The sequence below is a fragment of the Lutra lutra genome, chromosome 7 (assembly GCF_902655055.1).
Source record: "Lutra lutra chromosome 7, mLutLut1.2, whole genome shotgun sequence".
Classification (NCBI taxonomy): domain Eukaryota; kingdom Metazoa; phylum Chordata; class Mammalia; order Carnivora; family Mustelidae; genus Lutra; species Lutra lutra.
The window spans coordinates 29,038,135-29,055,346 of NC_062284.1; the positions used below are offsets into that span (position 1 = coordinate 29,038,135).

At 44.4% G+C, this 17,212-nt stretch overlaps 1 protein-coding gene across 13 annotated transcripts in view; it reads right to left on the bottom strand.

Moving 5' to 3' along the window:
* Window positions 1–375: 375 nt before the first annotated feature.
* PEAK1 (pseudopodium enriched atypical kinase 1) overlaps window positions 376–17,212 on the bottom strand; it is a 306,788-nt gene continuing 289,951 nt past the window's right edge. For 12 of the 13 annotated variants that reach the window (XM_047737419.1, XM_047737416.1, XM_047737418.1 and 9 more), the window contains one exon: window positions 376–6,581. In XM_047737419.1, coding sequence (XP_047593375.1) covers window positions 5,418–6,581 — 1,164 coding nt within the window. In that variant the 3' untranslated portion in view covers window positions 376–5,417. The remainder of the gene's footprint in view (window positions 6,582–17,212) is intronic. The other variant, XR_007128693.1, reaches the window with a different exon arrangement.

Consider the following 17,212-nt stretch of genomic DNA (forward strand, 5'->3'; position numbering starts at 1 on the left):
CAAGGATGACATCTTGCTTCTGCCCTGATCTCATGCCAAAATGCCCTGCGTATCAACAAAAAATCCCAACCCAGTGTGTTCACACATAACTCTTTAAAAAACTGGCAAGGGAAGGGATAACTGAGTAGCACTTGGAGCAAGTTTCCTGAAGCAGTGTGGTTTCTCCTTCAAAAATGCTACCCTGAAGCCATATAGGGCTGTTCAACATTCAAATTATCGTGAGTGCAAACACACACACACTTTCCACACACTAGACGGGCAAAGTGGATTTTCCATAATACAATAATAGTCGTAGCAAAATATATGACTCTATACTTCTGCTAGGTTAAAAAATTTCCGACCTCTTTTGATTCCCTGAAACTTTCTTAATTAAAAAAAAAAAAAAAAAAGCATGGGGGTGAGTGGGATGGGTTAAAGGTGAGAAGCTGGATTAAGCCTAGAGACTCTCTGGAGTGGGAAGCATGTGATGGGATGATGGGAATGCAGGCCCCTGCAGCCCACTTAGGTGGGGAAGCTTCTAGCAGTGGCTGATGCAAAACCTACTCTAATTTTAAACAGCTATGGAGAAGGGATGTTAACAGCTGTGTAGCACCTTGTACATTCGGGGCACTTGGAGATCTTAAATGATGGTGACGAGTGGTAACCACCTCTGTAGGAAGCTTTATAAAAATGACTCAGATTTCTTAAGAAACCTCCCAGGAGTTCTTTAAACAAACCTACTGAAACTACCACAGTCTCCTAGAAAAAATATTGCCCAGCTCTCAGAATCACATGGATGCAATGTTCCCAAGATGAAGTCAGGGAGACAGCCATGGTCACGTCCTGGGGAGAGGGACTAGTTCCCTCTCCTCAGATACTGGGGACCACGGCTTTCATCATCACCATCATCTTTTTTCCTAATAGACAAAAATGGACTTATTTTAAAAAGTAGGTGCTTTTTTTGGAGGATGGATTATTTTATCAGCCAAATCCCTTGACACGGAATGTATGTGAGCTCTCCTTCTATGGCATCTGTTGCAACTCAACCTCCTCCCCTTCAAAGCATCTGGACAAAAAGGCTGGATTTCTTTGGTATCATCACTATCTGGGATCTTGCATTGTAGCTCCCCGGCTTCCCTTACGGCATCTTTTTTGGTCCACAGACTCCCAACTTTCGGCACTGCCATGAGCACGGACAGCTGGCCTTCGGGGCTGGCTGCACTTGGCTTTGTCTTGGCGCAGCACTTCGGGCCTTTGAGAGTATGAGCTTCAATGAGGTAAAACTAATAACCCAGTCTCGTGGGCAGCCATCCTGTTCACTCGTTAGGCTGGACCAGAATTTGCAATCCTTATCAACTAGTGAGGGAAGTAAAAAACATGTCAGAGTTGGCCTGGGGTGCCAAGTCCCTCTCTCCCTCATCTTCAAGTATGTCTACACTTCATTCAAACACCTAGAATCATTTGGAATTACAGTGCAGTATCCTGAGTACTTCCTGATTTCTGGGACTAGTCTGTATTTTTTTTCAGATCACTGCCAGTATAATCTAGGGGAAAGTATTATATTTGCAGGTTACTGGCAAAACCAAGTCAGGTTACTTCCCTAACGGAAGTGTTTTTAATTCAAATTTGGGAAGCTAAGTGCAATCTTTCCATGCCTTATTATTTAGTAGGCCCCAAAGTTCTTTCATTTGCAATACTAGAAACCTTAAAATACAGTTTTCCTCCCAGAAATATCATTACTATTTCTAGAGGTTTAGATGTCTTGGCTTATGAGTTTTCCATGTTAACAACCTTCTGCTGAGTCTGGAAGCAATACTGGCCCCCACTTGACCTGAGGATGAAAGGCTACCCAGACTCTTAAAATCCTCACAAGCACCTTCTACTTTGACCCCCCAGTGTCAGTGGTGTGGGTGCTTGTGCCCTCCCTACACCTCACCCAGCTCATCCCCAGAGGGCAAACCTTGAAACCCACTGCCGTCCTCTTGGCCTCCAATTCTCACTTCGTCTGGGGGTTGGTAGGTCTCATTCATGATTCACTCATGTGGACTTCATAGGTTCAACTGCCCTTTCTCCCATCCTGCGGTCATTCTTCATGAGTTAGCTTCTCAGCATCACATCAGTGTACATTCACCTAAGGGGCTCTCCCTCAGGCTGGCATCGCAGTCCTAGTCCTCGCTGTGGGACGTCGGATTCTCTTCCTTCCAAGACTAGCTTGTCACCGGAACAAGGCACTCTGCTATATATACATTCAGGCTTCATCTTGGTTACTCCACCCACTTCCCTGTTTCTCTAGCACCGCAATGTGTCAGAGAGATTGTTCCTGCTCATGTGGCTTAAGGTAAAGTTCCAAAGGTGGCTTAATTGTTCAAACTCTCGATAAATGGAAGAATCTGTAGTACGGACTTCAACAGAAAAGAAAAAATTTCCAAATAATATTGAAGACGGTAACTTGACATTGAGAAAACTTAAAGTGCTATCCTAGTCATAATGCAAAACTCTAACACATATATATCCATCTGTGTCCGAAGGTAGGGTTTCTTTCCAATTGATGAATGAATTCAAAGTTCCTACTGTAATTAAAATGCGAGTGTAAAGAAAATTTGTGACATTAACTGACTGAATTTCACTACTCTGGAAAAATACTCCAAGGACCATCTGATGTAGTACTTCTTGTCTAGAGATAGTTATTTTGTCTGTTCTGCTCGAACCCGTAACACCCTTTTCCCTCTCTACCTCATATTCTGCAGAGTAAAATTAATCTAGCCACCTGTCTCTGGGAAGCCTGAGGCCCTTCTCTGACTAGGTGGTATTCATCTTTTGCCCTTAACAAGTCTGAATATAAAAACAGTACTGAACAAATCTGGTGCGAGGGAGGTTTACCAGTGCTCTAGGATAACGGTAGTCGAGGGTGTCCACGCCTAGAATACTGTAGAGTTAACACGAAGAAGGCTAGATCCAAGTCAAACAGAAAAAAAAAAAAAAAGGAAAAGAAAAAGGATACCTAGAGAACAAACAGAGGGCCCAGGGAACATTCTTCATTAAATATGAAACCTCATTAAATAGTCAACATTCAAATTTACATGGGCAAGGCACCACGAGCATGACATTGAGTAAGTGTATCAATCTGTGGACCGTCTGGGGGAGGGCGGGGAGGACGGCGAAGGGAATGTGCTGGCTGACATGGTCAGTGGTCTGGGTACTGCTACTTCAGTGTATAATTAGGCAAGGACTTATGTGCACGTGGGCTCTGCTAAGGTGAACGAAACAGCAGGCCACGAGGCGAGGTGCAGCCATGCCCCAGGACCTGTGGACGGAGCGGACTGCTGGCCTGCAGCAGCGGGTCCGCTCGGCAGCCGTTCCAGGGGTCAAGCCCTGCCCTCTGGCTAGAGGAGGCCAGGCTGTTTGTGGGCTGGTGAGTTCTCTTCCTTGGGAGTCCTATACAGCTGGCCAGAAGGACAGGGGCATCCTCCATGGGGAGCCTCATATGGCCCATTTTCTTAAAACAACAACAACAACAACAACAACAGCAACAACAACAAAACACACAAAGAAGATCACAATAAAATACATTCTTCTCCTTTCTTGATCCTCTTTGATTTAGGTGAATCATATGAAAAAGGCTGTTAAAAATGTTAAAAGTTTAGAAATTTCCAAAAGGCCACTAATGTGCTCTCTAAGTAATACTGCACAACCAGTCTTGGCTTTCAGAAGCTCTGCGCTGTTAGGGGAGGGGTCCCGGGGCTCCCTCGCCCATGAGACGCAGAGGACACATCTCTCAACCCTGCCACAGGTCGTTCCCCTCAGAGGCCTGGCCTCTGCTCCCAGCATGCACGTGCACACCCACGTGTGTGCACACCCACGTGTACGCACACTCACACAGCTGAGTGACTCTTGGGATTTCAAGGTTGAAGTAAACAGATACTCACAGTTTTGAATAAAACAAGCGCACCCGCGTCCCCTCCCACCCCAAGCCCCCCGGAAGGAACTCTCATTTCTTAGCGCAAATGTGTATGTGCCAAGGGAGGAAGGGGAGGATTTCTGTAGAACTTGCTTCAGGTAAAATTGCAACACAAACACTGTAATATACAGCTAAAAAAAAAATACATACAAAAATTGCACATATATTCCTAGGAGAGGAGCATGGACCCCACGTGTGGCATGGCTCGCAGGCACCCACCTCAGCACTCAACATCCTTGCGAGCCATCCTCCAGGCCCACTGCAGAGAGTTCTAAGGAGCAATGTTCCTGGGGCCCCTGGGAGGCAGCCTCTTCTGTCAAGATCAGCGTTGTGAGGAGACCGGCAGTCTCATCAGTGGCCGTCTCCCCTCCCTGGCCTCTGGCCACCCTCACTGCCAGTGCGCCGTGCCCTCCGAGCAGATCTCAGAGCTCAGTTGACAGCCGTTTCCCTCATAGCTGATGTCTACAGCATTTGGGAGACTAGTTAACACTGGCTACTGAGAGGAGGAAGCTGGCCGATTACCGCTCAGGGGAACACGGGGATCTGGGCTCCACCAGCTATGGCTGTCTACACTGCCAGCTCTGACAGTAATCAAAGCCAGCACAACAACCCCTGGGGGGGCCCCCTAGGGAACTGCATGTGTGGAAAATCATCTCCGGGTGTCCTGCCACCTCTTTATCAGAGCCGAACTCTATGCACCCTGTGGAGGCATCGGTGACACCCCCTTGGGTCAGTTGTGGAAGGGGACACAAGTGGCTGATAAACCCAAACTTCACTGGCAAGTAGGGACAGAGTTGAGGTGAAGGAGAGTCAGACAGTGGCAGGAGAGGAGAGACTGGCCAGGCCGTCCTCCGTGCAGTTCACCTACTTACCGAGGACAAGGGAAAATGCGTCCATGACCCAAAGGACGAAATCTCTCCTTGTCTTTTACTATCTGCTGGAACAAAGGATAGAGTCCCCAGGCACAAAACTGGCCTGATGCTAGGGACAGCAGTTCTGCCTGGTAAGAGAGTCAGTGATTGATCCTTTAAAGACATAAAAAAAAGTCTGTTGTGAGAGCTTAGTGGATGTTGGTAAGGACCTGTCAAATCTGTCTATTGCTAGTGAGAATAAATACTTGGTGTTAAAAAGATAGGTGATACTCAGAATCATGGAGGAATTGGACACAGATCACTGAGTTCATACCAAAAGAGCTGTCCCTTCTGGGATGGACATGTTCATTTTCTTCCTGCATTTGGGGACAATTAGGGTGAAAGGTGTTCCGATGGAAGGGAACTGCACAACCGTACAGCGAAGACAGACTGAGCTTTGTACTCGGTGTGGAGCCGTGAATGAGCCTTCAGAGGGCACTCATTTTTTTCTGGACAGGGATGGAAGGTTGGTCTCTCTTCTTTCTTTGAATTCCATGGGAGCACTGGGAATGGGGAGCGCACAGGTGAGTGGAAGGTGGAAATGAAAGAAAAGTAGCATCCAGGACAGACTAGCGGTGTTGCAGGGTCTTCACAATACAGCTGAGGGAATCTGGAGTGGCAAAAGCCAGATACTGAGCACAGAGCCAGTCCTCCAGGCTGACCCCACCCTCCCTGTCCAGGGACTTCTCAGCAAACTTGATCATGAGCAGTGTTCGCTTGATGTCTAGCCAGTTCTGGAGCAGGGTGCTCCTCTGCGCTGGGCTGGGAGAGATGGTGAGAGTCTGGAAGAGATCTTCCCGGGGGCCCCACAGCAGACACTGGAGGATGCCTTTGGCGTCTGAAATGAGGATCCGCTCAGAAGGGTTGGGGTTGAGAAGGCAGCTGGCCAGCTGCTGCAGGCCCCGGGAATAGGGGGAGCGGAGTGGGATTCGAGGCAGGTCTGCCCGAGTGTATTCTTTCTCCTTCAGCTCTGGGTTCTCATCGAACGGGTTGGGCAGGTGCAGCATCTCATAGATGAGGATGCCCGTCTGGAACTCATCGCACTTTTTATACTGGGTGGCGGTTATGATCTCCGGAGCGAGGCGGGACTGGTCGCGGAGGATCTCGGGGTCCACCAGATGGCTCTTTTGCTTGGCTTGAGAGAAGTTGCTTACTATGAGCCTGGTGGAACAAGACGAGGTGGGGCTGGCCTCTGCGGGCCCCAGGCCCTGGCTGGTGCCCCCCGGCTGGTAGTGGACGAGCAGCAGGTTCTCCAGACGAAGATCGCAGTGAGTGACGTGGTAGGGCTTGAGGTGCTCCAGGCCAGAGCACAGCTGTAAGAGCAGCAGACACACTTGCCTCTCATACAGGTCCGGGCTCTTCCCGTGCTGGCCCAGAGAGTCCCGCACAAAATCAGCCACCGTGAGATAGGGAACCTCTCTGGTGATGACCACCACGTGGCTTCTCTGCTTCCTGCTGATGAGCCCCTGGCTTGATTTCTGGGATGACTCTGTTTCAGAGCAGGGCTCTGGGCTTTTCCCATCTGTTTCTCCTTTCACCTCTTCTTCAGCTTCTTCCATTTCATCCTCTTCCTCTTCAGGGGCATCGGGATCGTCCCAGGGAAGCAGACGATTAGGGACTTCCGCAAGGAAATGACCACAGTCCTGCTGGATGTTGAAATGGACAGCCAGACTCTGGCGGACAGCCAAGCTGTGATAGTACTGCTGCGACTCTTTCGCTTTGCTCTTACAGATCTGAAAGAAGAATGCAAATGACACAATGTAAAACACACCCTTTCACAACCAGGCTTCGAGGTGTAAAGGAAGAGTAATGGGGGAGGTGACTGGTTAGGAACAGGCCGTGTTACAGTGAAGTCTTCAGGAAGGGTCTTGGTAGTCCTGTGCCTAGTAACAGTAATAATGGCAGGAGCCATTTCTTATGGCTATCGACACGCTGAGCACTTCATGTATATTATCTCTAGTCCTTACACTAACCCTTTGAAGTAGGCTGAAGATTTAAGAATTAAAAAAAAAAGAAAGAAAGAAAGAAAGAGAAAAAAGAAAAACGCCCAGGGCTATCAGCTTGCAAACCAAAGCCTGTCTAACACCAAAGCTTGCTTTTTCTACTATACCTTGTATGTCATCCAGAAAACAGAATAACCAAGAATAATTTTTTACCTACTTTCTGTAGAGGCTTACAGCCTAGACTTATACAACAGCTCTATAAATTGAGCCAGGATACCTTGTTTTATCACTGGTCAGGAGGGTAACATAAGGTTGGCCAGGTGAAGTGTGGGTTTTCCTAATTGTAAATGAATGTCATTGTCAAAACAGGCACGCACGGTTGACCGGCAAGGTAGAGGTAAAGCTTGGAGAGCATCATTGGTCTGAGCACAATGAACATTTCCATGGCAGGACTCTGAGTTTCATGCTTTCTCTTAACAGGCCTCTTTTAAAGGCCAATATTTAGGCAGGAAGGCCTTTCCAAAAGAATTTTATTAAGTGGTCATGGATCATGCAAGAGTTTTTAAATCACAAACATTAGCCAAGAGTTCTATATACTGAAACAACTACTATATTTCTAGTCATCCAGGGCTAGACAAGCAAAAAGTAAATCAAATCACCCCTAAGTGGATTATGATGACAGGATGCAGAGAAGCGGCCAGTGGAAGACTCAGTGACTAACACTCATTCACAGACCGGAACAGCCCAGTCAGGAAAAGCTGCTCCACGGGCCGGGACCTGAGGAGCCCGTTTCCTATCCTCAGCAGGGAGATGCTGCTGAATTTTACAGGGATCCAAGCCTCCTGGCAACATGCCCCTGGAAGTGTTCATGCTGTCTGTTTGCTGCAGTCATACAGAAAAGAAACACATTTTAAAAAGGATTTTCTAGCTTTTATTTTAAAAACATTTTCTTGGGAGGGTGCTGATGAGTCTCCACGTCTGAGAAAGAGTGTGCTCTGATTTCCATTCAAAGAGATACTAAGAAAAATATGAACTAGGTGATGGGGACTCAAGAGTACACTTCTCATGATAACAGGAAAAAAGAAAGAAAGAAAAAACCAAAAAGAACCCCGCCCCCCCCAAACCAGACCAAAGGTAAAGGCGTATCTGGGGGAAAGGAACATCTTCTCTCATTTACTGTATTTATACATATTTATTACACTTAGAGTCTTGACACCAGTGATCAACACCACAGAAATCTTTCTTTCTTCAAATCTTATACCACCTACTTCATCAATTTGAGGGCACATCAAGCATTTTTTTCTTTAAAACTTCTGGTCTTGAAAGAGAGATAACCCCAGGCTGAGTTCAAGTTCAAACATATATCTTTCAGAAAATATTATCTTTGGAAAGCTCTCCAAGTCTTTGTACATGCAGAATAATATATACTCCTATATGCTCATCAATCACATCATGAATTCCTTCTATACTGTACTGTTGGCAATATTTCATATTTATGTGTCAGCAGGTATTTAAAAAATCCTATACCAGTCATCTTTTAGTTGTATAGTAGTTGGATCTAGGACACGGCACCACTAAACCCATTCTCAATTTTAATAATTTGCTCCATATCACATCGCTGGCTGGAATGAAAGTTCAAAGGTCCCAACTCCTCCGTCTTTGAAAAGTCAATCAAATACCACTGAGTTGAGTTGAATGAGACTATAGTTAAACTCCAGCAGTCACTTTCCAGAAAGGACCCTCACCCAGGACTTGGCAGGTTTGGGATTTAGTCCTGACATGAACTGTGTAAACTTGGGCATCTCAGCCAATTTCTCTGGGGCTCAGTCTCCCTAAAAAGGGAGACAATATACAAAAAAATCCTAAAACCTACTACCTCATAGGGCACTTGTGAGGATTAAATGAGATCAACTCTGTAGAGTCAACCTATAAATCTCAAAGCTACACAAACGTAACATTGCACATGACTAAGACTATAACCTGTAAACATTAAATATGATGTCACACTATAGATCTTCATGTTTTTTTCAAACAGAGAGAAGCAAAACAGAAAAATGCATCCTTCTTTGAGTTTTGAGAGCCACCTGCCCCAGCAACGAGGCTCTCTGACCATGGGTTGGGTGGAGGCAGCTAGAGAGGAAGAGGTAAAGTCCAACCCTGCCCACCTCCCTCTCCCCACTCAGGCAACAAGCCAGACTGGCAGTATGTTCTGGTCCAAGACAGACCCAGTCCAAGGCTGAGAGAGAGAGAAGGAGAAGTGTCTGACCACTCTGTAGTTTCTACTATGCTAAGCTGCACTGAAAAAAAACTTGCCACCCTGTGGTTTGGCACTGGAAGCGGAGAGGGTATTCTAATTGTGACTGGTCCTCACATCGTGTTATTCGGGTGGTATCTGCCTGCACACAGACACACAAGGTTTCGTAAGACTCCTCAGAGCTGTATGAGCAGACAAGAACATGGACACTACAACAAGAATTTATGTTTAGTTTCACAGATCAACTTGAGATAAAGGATCAAAGTGATTTACAAAGGAGAAATGATAAATTGTTCAACCATTCTGGATGCTCTGAAGGAAAATGGCCTGCCTGGATAGCTGGCCTGAGGTGGCACTCCCTTATCTCTCCATCTTACAATATAGAGACAGGCTGAAGAATAATGGGTCACTTTAGTTTAAAAGGTAAAGGGAAATGGGAAAAGTCTGAAAAGAGGGAAACATACAAACTAGGGTTTCTAATTGGTTCACAACCATGAAAATAGTTATAATTAAAATACAGACCTATGGAGATTTCCAAGATAGGATTTCTTTTATGATGAATATCTCATAACTTTTTATTATGAGCTTCTGATGATATTAGTTTAGGTAGGAACATTATAGGATTCTATGTACCACACAGTAGCAATTTTTCAAATATTAGTAACTTGACTCTTTTAGTTTAAAAAAGGAAACTCGAAATGACCTGACTTCAGATGATAAATTTCTAGTCCAAAAGTTATTTCAGAAAACAAGCCGCTCGTTCCAGAACAAATGGACAGGTTTCTCCTGCCGGTTGTTGTTTTGACCTCCTTCCCTTACCTGATATTTTCTCTACCAGGGAGCAAAGTGACTTCTTCTGGGCCTCCCTTTTTCACTTATCTTTCTTGAAAGGAATTTACATTCCTTCCCTAAAAGGGTAGCTGGCTTTAACTGCAGGAATTTCCAAAGAGATTCCACTCCCTAAGAAGAATGATTTCCATAGGACTTCTAAGTCTCCCCAAATTTTGAAACAGGAACAACACAGGAGCTGGAATGGTCCCATATCTTCATGTAAGATTCTCCTTTTTAACAGGAGAAAAATCATCTCATAGTTGTTTTGACTACGTATGGAAAAATCTATTTAACCTGCCGCCAATTTTGACAGATCTGTCCTGTCTGCACTTTCTGGAAGGGAAGAAAAGCTCCACGAGAGCCTGAGCCACAGCGACACTAGAGGGAGCTGTGGTATCACCATCTGGGAGTCATTTCCTTGGAAGCTGAAGCAAGAGAACAAAACCAGGCTGGGGAGGGTTGACTTGTACAATATGCCATAGGCCATCTTTGTGGACCAGTTACTGGTTCTGTGAATGTGGCAATGCTGAATTCAGGCAACAGGAGCACTTTCTGCAAACAGGAAGAGATGCACGTGCTGGGCACAGTGACCCTGGCCTGCTTGCCCTCCCAGACAGCACCCCTTCCTGAGCTATTTCTCCGGAGGAAGCCAGAAGCCCATCACAAGGGACAGCCAGCCAGGGGTAGTTACACATCCACCAGCACGGATAAAACATTGCCACAAACATTGTGGGGAAAGGAGTTGTCTGAGTTAATGAGGGTGAGGGAGGAGAGAGAAGGAAAAGGAAAATTATTCATTCGCAGCAACTGAGCATTCAAACTAGTATCTGATGGCTCCTTAGCACTTTCCATCTGTTAAAAATCCTGAAGTGATCTAGCCAGAGCCCTTTAGCCACCGATGCAAAAAAATGCGGAAAGAAAAAAAAAGTGCTTCCAGAGCCAGAGCTCTCTCCTGAGGCCTTCTCAGACCCAGGTCAAAGCATACAATGCTTACACAACCTGATCTTCGTGGGGAAAACAGCCTGATAATTGCTCCTCACACACAAGCTGAAAAGTTTAATTCCAAACATTCCCTTCAATACAGGGGCTCATTTTCTGTGTTGCTCATGGCAACTGCTCTGCATACCTTTGAGTCAAATCTGCCATTATAAAGCATTTATGTTTATAATAATAATAATCTCAACCTAGACAGCAAACTTTTAAAAAGCAGAATGTGGGGAGCTTTGACTGTAAATCCCCATTAAAAGCAGCTGGGAAGAAGACCAAGTCTATGTGTCTGATACTATTGACCCTCTCAGAATGCCCACAACGCCTGGAACCGGTAAAGAGGACATCCATACATCTTGCTGTCCTTTAAGCATTGAAGAGTGGAACAGATATTCAGTTTAAGGCCACACAATGGGGAGGTAGGGGGAGAAGGTGGACATCTGGCACCACAGTAGGGAAGTGGCTGTGGAATAAATCAGTTGTCGAATGGAGTGGTATTATCCTTTCTCCTTTATTTGACTCTTCCTCCCAAAGGCTCTTTGACATGCTAGTTTGTTGGCGGAGGATGGTGGTGGCGGGGGGGAGTCTGCCCTCTGTCCTCTTTACTCATGGACACACTCCCTTACGCAAGCTCATGGCTTCGACCATCTTGATATATTATTGACTCCCACATTTGTAATCCAGACTTGCCTCAGAGCTTTACACTCATCTCTACAATGGCCTACTTGACCCTATCCCCCGCCCCATGTGTCCCTTCCCATAGACCCTTAAACTCAACATAATCAAACCCAAACTCTTCTTCCCACCAAAACCCCTGTTCTTTCAGTACTCCCTCTTCTTTTCGAATGGTGCCATTATCTGTCCCAACAGCTGGCTAAGAAATCAAATTCACTCTGGATTTCTCCTCTATCTTCATTCCCTACCTCTAACCAATCACCAATTTTAATCGATTCTGTTCCCAAATAACTTTCAAATTATCCTCTTGTCTCCATCATCTATTGCTATCTTTATCACTGGCATGGAGTACTACAGAAGATGTCCAACTGGTCTCCCTGCCTCTCATGTGACTCCCCTCAAACACCAGATCCATCTTTCAAAAAAATTGGATCCCACTTGCCTAATATTTAAACTTTCCAGTGGCTCCCACTACCTTCACAGGAGAAAGGCCTGGCCTGGCCTCCCTTTCCAGTCTTAATTTCTCACGTCTCTTTCACTTTCGCCATATTGAACCACCAGCAGCCAGCTCCCGCCTCCAGCTTCCACCCGCCAGGTGTTCTCTCTTCACCCTCATCTGCCTGAGGGATTCCTACTTACTCTTTCAAAACCATTATCACGTGTCAGTTCTGTCAAAGAGAGAGCATTGAACACCCTAAACCTCCCTTCTGTGTTTCTCGCATACGTCTCTATTATTACAGACAGCACACTTGCCGGGTTTGTCTTAAGAGCAGATATTTGTATCGGTAGGGCCTTCCACGGGGCAAGGCACATTGTGCGTGCTCTCAATCTGTGTGTACAAAATACTGAGGGAGGTTACATCTGATCTGGGGTAGCCACAGGGTTATTCACTCAGAGCAGCTAGAATATATGAACAGCTTTTATGAAACAGATGGAAGTTGGCAAGGTGATGGGGAGGGGACAACGGCAGACTAGTCTGAGTAATGAATGCTCATGACCTGATGACGCAAATGAGTAAAACCTGAACAACGAGGGCTGTCCACTGAGTCTGGGCTGCCCTAAATGCTTGGGGGTTTTGCACTGCACAAACCTACATAAAATGACAATGTTCCGCAACATTCCATTCAATTTCCTCTCCTTTTCCCCAAAGAAAACAATAATTACAAAACACAGGACTCTTCAAAAATATTCCACATTTGCTTTTAATTTTCCATTGATGGGCCCAGTCAGCCTAGTACACCTTCAGCCTACTTCCACTTTATCAGCAGGAAATCTCATTTTCAGCTTATACTACACATTTTACAGTGCCACGGTGAGCCTTAAGTGAGATGGATATTGTAGGGAATGAATTGTAGAGGGGCAAAAATGAGAAACACTGAAGATCACACACACTGTACCATCTGCGCCATTTTGTCACATTACACAAAAGCTATCTGCAAACAGGAGGGCGCACAGAATGAAAACCTGCAAATGTGGAACAGATAGCCAGTATTTGGTACAGCCTTGCTCTGGCAACACAGGCTGATCACTCCTTGACCTCAATTCCTTGATCAACCTAGGAGTATTGCTTTGCTTGCTGCTACAGAGCCAAGAGACCCACACATTCAATGCTGTTACCAATATATTCAAAATGGATTAAGTATTTAATACATAAATGCCATCTGGGCCCCAGGTACTCAGAACTACAAGCTCTAGGAATTTGCCATGAGCTCTGTCAGGTAGGCCAGGTAATTTATAGATTGAACTGCTGCAAAAATGTTCATATGCCCAAGAAACCCATTTTGGAGTCTAGAGAGAAATTTAAAAAGGCAACTGTATAAGATTTTACTATCTTATTTGTAGCTTGTACCCATTAAATCTTTTCATGCTCCCACTCAGCATGTGGATGAAAAGAAAATCACTTGTGTTTGTGAGCTAGTAATTTGGGCTGACAGAATGATGCCCAGAATGTTCACCTTAGAGAAACTGAGGTACAGCAGAGTTCAATAACCATCTCAAGCACAGATTAGGAGTTCAATTAACTTGAATACTAATATATAACCCCCAACGAGGTTTTCTCACCTTGTTTGTGAAAGCCATGGCTTCCTTTTCTCACTAGACTATTCATTTTGATTCCAGATTTATGTGAGTCCCCAAACCCCTTCCTTCCTAAACCAATTCCCAGTTGACACTCTTAGGAACTTCTGTCCACATTCAGCCCTGAAATGAAGTGGACACTGACCTACGATGGCTACGAGCATGTACAGCTGGCTGCAGAGCCATGGCTTTCTGTGAAGTTTCAATATTGGAACATATTTGTGCTGAATTATGAAAGTGGAAGTGGTTTCCCCTCTATAGTTTTTTCCTTATTACTAAGCCAGTAATTAATTGCCTATGTCGATAGTCTGAACTAGTTATAAACTCCTACCAATCAGTTATTCCTGTCAATGCGTTTTCATTTAGTGTCTTGCTTTCTCAGCATCCACCCAAATGAGATAAACAAAGACTCAGGTCAATTGCAGACAACTGTGGTGTCCACAGTTCACCTCTACTCACTACAAGCTTTGAACAATATTCTTGACATAGGTGGAAGAAAGGAAACAGCCCACTATTGTACCAGGGAAGTGCACATCTTCCCTAAGCTCTCTGAGTTCTTTCCTTGAGAACAAAGACCTGGACTCCTTCAAAACAAGAAGATAAATACTACCCCAAATTTGGGACTCTTGGACTATTAAGGCAGAAATTTATACTTTTTGCTTGTGTGAGATTTTTATCATCTTCCCCACAGTAATTTCATCCAAATTCCTTCTGTGGTCTCACATAGCAGCATTTATTATAAAATGATCCCATAAAAGCAGTGATAAAGAATGTCCCATTGAGACTGAGTCATAACTTTACCAACTGGCCACTCTGCTTGTAGGCAAACATTGTCACTTGTCCATTCGGGGACAACACTGAGGTGTGGCAGGGCTGTCCACTGCTCAGGTATGAGATAATAGGACAGGTTCCACGCAGGAGGTAAGAGGCAGCCTGCCATGAAGTAGGTGACCCTTTGCAAAACTAATTATTCCTCTCTGGCTTCAGTTTCCTCCTGTATAGGATGATGGATGATGAATGCTGCTCTTCTAAAGTTGTCTTGAGTCTACTTTGTAGAGTCTACTCTACATGTTTGGTCGGTGGCTACCCAGATTCTTTGAAAGGAGGCAAAGGCAAGGTAGACTTTATTCAGAACAGGGAAGTTTCAAGTTCATGCTTAAATTTGTGGCAAGTTTTATTCAGAGAGCAGGGAAGTTAAGGGCTGGAGGCCAGCCAAAACGCAGCCCAGAGACAAGTCTGATCCGCTGGGTGGTGGCTCCCCAAGTGATGAGGGGTAAAAGGAGACATGAATGAGACAGAGACAGAGGTTGAAGGTTAAACACTGTCTGGGCATCGGTTTGGCCTTTCCTTCACCAAACTCCAAAGTAGGCTGTGCACACCGCATCCGCAGCCTTCCTGTTCCATACACTCTGACTGGCTGCATCTGGTGTCTGCTCCTACTGTTACCAAGACTGCATTTTCTTGAGGTTTACTAGAGACTGAACTCCTGCCTTCTCCTTATTCTGCTCAAACCTTCTGCAATCCTGCACTCTGATCTGTGGGTCCTTGCCCTCTGTCCCTGCTTTGGGTCACTTAGATGAGTAGGCCTTTTCCTGATTTTGTAGACTCTCCTCCTGGGGTGGTCTCTCATCCTAAATCCAGTCGCTCACCAGACACGGTCTACCACTTGTTTCAGCTCTTTGACCACCTGCCCCTTCTTTCCCACTGTTCGGGTATTTACCTGGACTACTGCAGTAGCATCATGACTGGTTTCTCTTCTGGACTCTTCCCATAATAGTTTTCTTCTAAAATCATTTCACCAGTTTTCTTCCAAATTAATTGATCTTATGTTATCTCTCTCTTTAAAAATCCTTAGTAGTTTCCCATAAAACACAAACTAAAGTTTAACTTCTTGAACTCATCATTCAAAGCTCTAAATGTGGTCCTAGATCTTTCCATAGCCAAATTTTTCAATATTCTCTCCAGGCACTGCATTCATTACAAACAGTGTGAAGTGTTTGGTCCTGAGATAGTGTTAACAATGATTTCTTTCATTCATTAGTTGTCATTCACCTTTACATTTCCACATACCACTCTGAACCTTCATTATAATGTCTTGTTTAAGAGTAATTTATGCCTTTGTCCCACCCCCCTCATTGGAATATAAGCTTCTTGAGGGTTAGGTTTTGTTTTATTCACATGTATTCTGTAAACCCACACAGATATCATAATTTTTTCAACAGTAAATGTTTTCTGAAAGGTCAAGAAATACTTACTGAATGCCCATTACGTACATGGTACTCTTTTGGATAGTATATATTGCTATCTGATGCTAAATATATTAGATCAACAGGGTAACAAGGATACAAGCATTAATAAACTATGGTCCCTGCCATGGGAAAGCTCAGGCGTAACAGTGGGGAGGGGAGGCATGTGACTTTAATTGTATAATAGTACTGTTGTAGAATCATAAAACTGTAGCATGATTGTGCAATGACAGAGAAATCCACTAAGCATAGAGTGGGTACACAGAGAGGAGCTGTCAACATGTTCTCAGAACATCAGAGAAGAAAATTCACAGAGCTGGGTTCTTTAAGAAAACAGGAGCTTTCTAGGTACAGGAGAAGAGAGTGGAGGAATAAATAGGTACCATTTACTGAATGCTTTCTTTGTGCCAAAGGATGCTAAGAGCACTATATACATCAATCACTATGTACATACGGACTCCTGTGATTTTTCACAATGGCTTTAAGAATGATGTATTTTCTCCATTTTACAGGTAAAGATACCGGGTTTAGAAAAGGCATGTAACTGGACCAAATTATCATAGCTACTAAATTGCTAAAGTACAAATTTAAACCCAGGTCTGTCTGACTTAAAAGCCCAAATCCTTAACCACTATGTCGACAGTCCTCAAATTCTGTGCAGGAACCACCCAGAGTGTTTGCTAACAATGCAGTTTCCCAGGCCTCACTGCCAGAGACTCTGATTTTGTAGGTATGGGATGCAGCAGAGGAAAGTATGTTTCCAATGAGGACCCTCAGGCGGTACTGAAATAGGTCACCTGGATGTGACCGTGCTCTTCCCAGATGCACAGTCCAGAGAGAGGAACCAGTGTGTGCAAGGCTGCGTAGCATGAAATAGGAGTATTTATAATTCATGCTAGAGGATGAAACTACAGGGATCAATAACTAAGGATACCTGCCTTCAAGGAGCTCAGTGTCAAATGATCTAAAATCTCCAAGTCATTGTTTTTTTTTTAATTAAAAAAATTATGACTATATTTAAAAAACTAAATTAAAATCACCTATAATTATCACTACTCTAACATAGCCATTAATTGCATTAATTGCATATTACCATTTTGTAGGTGAATTTTTAAAAAGTTATGATCATACTATTTGGTATTCTGCTACTTTCATGTGATGTTTTACCAAAAAATGTTTTCCACAATTTTATAGGGTCTTCACAATTACTATTTAATGGCCACAGACATTCCATTGGACATTACTATAATTTATTAAAATCTTCCTTAATATCAGACTCTCAGTTTGTTACCAATTTGGGGTAGTGCTAATATTCTTGAGGATGCTAGCATTTAGTAGCTTTCTCTCATGAT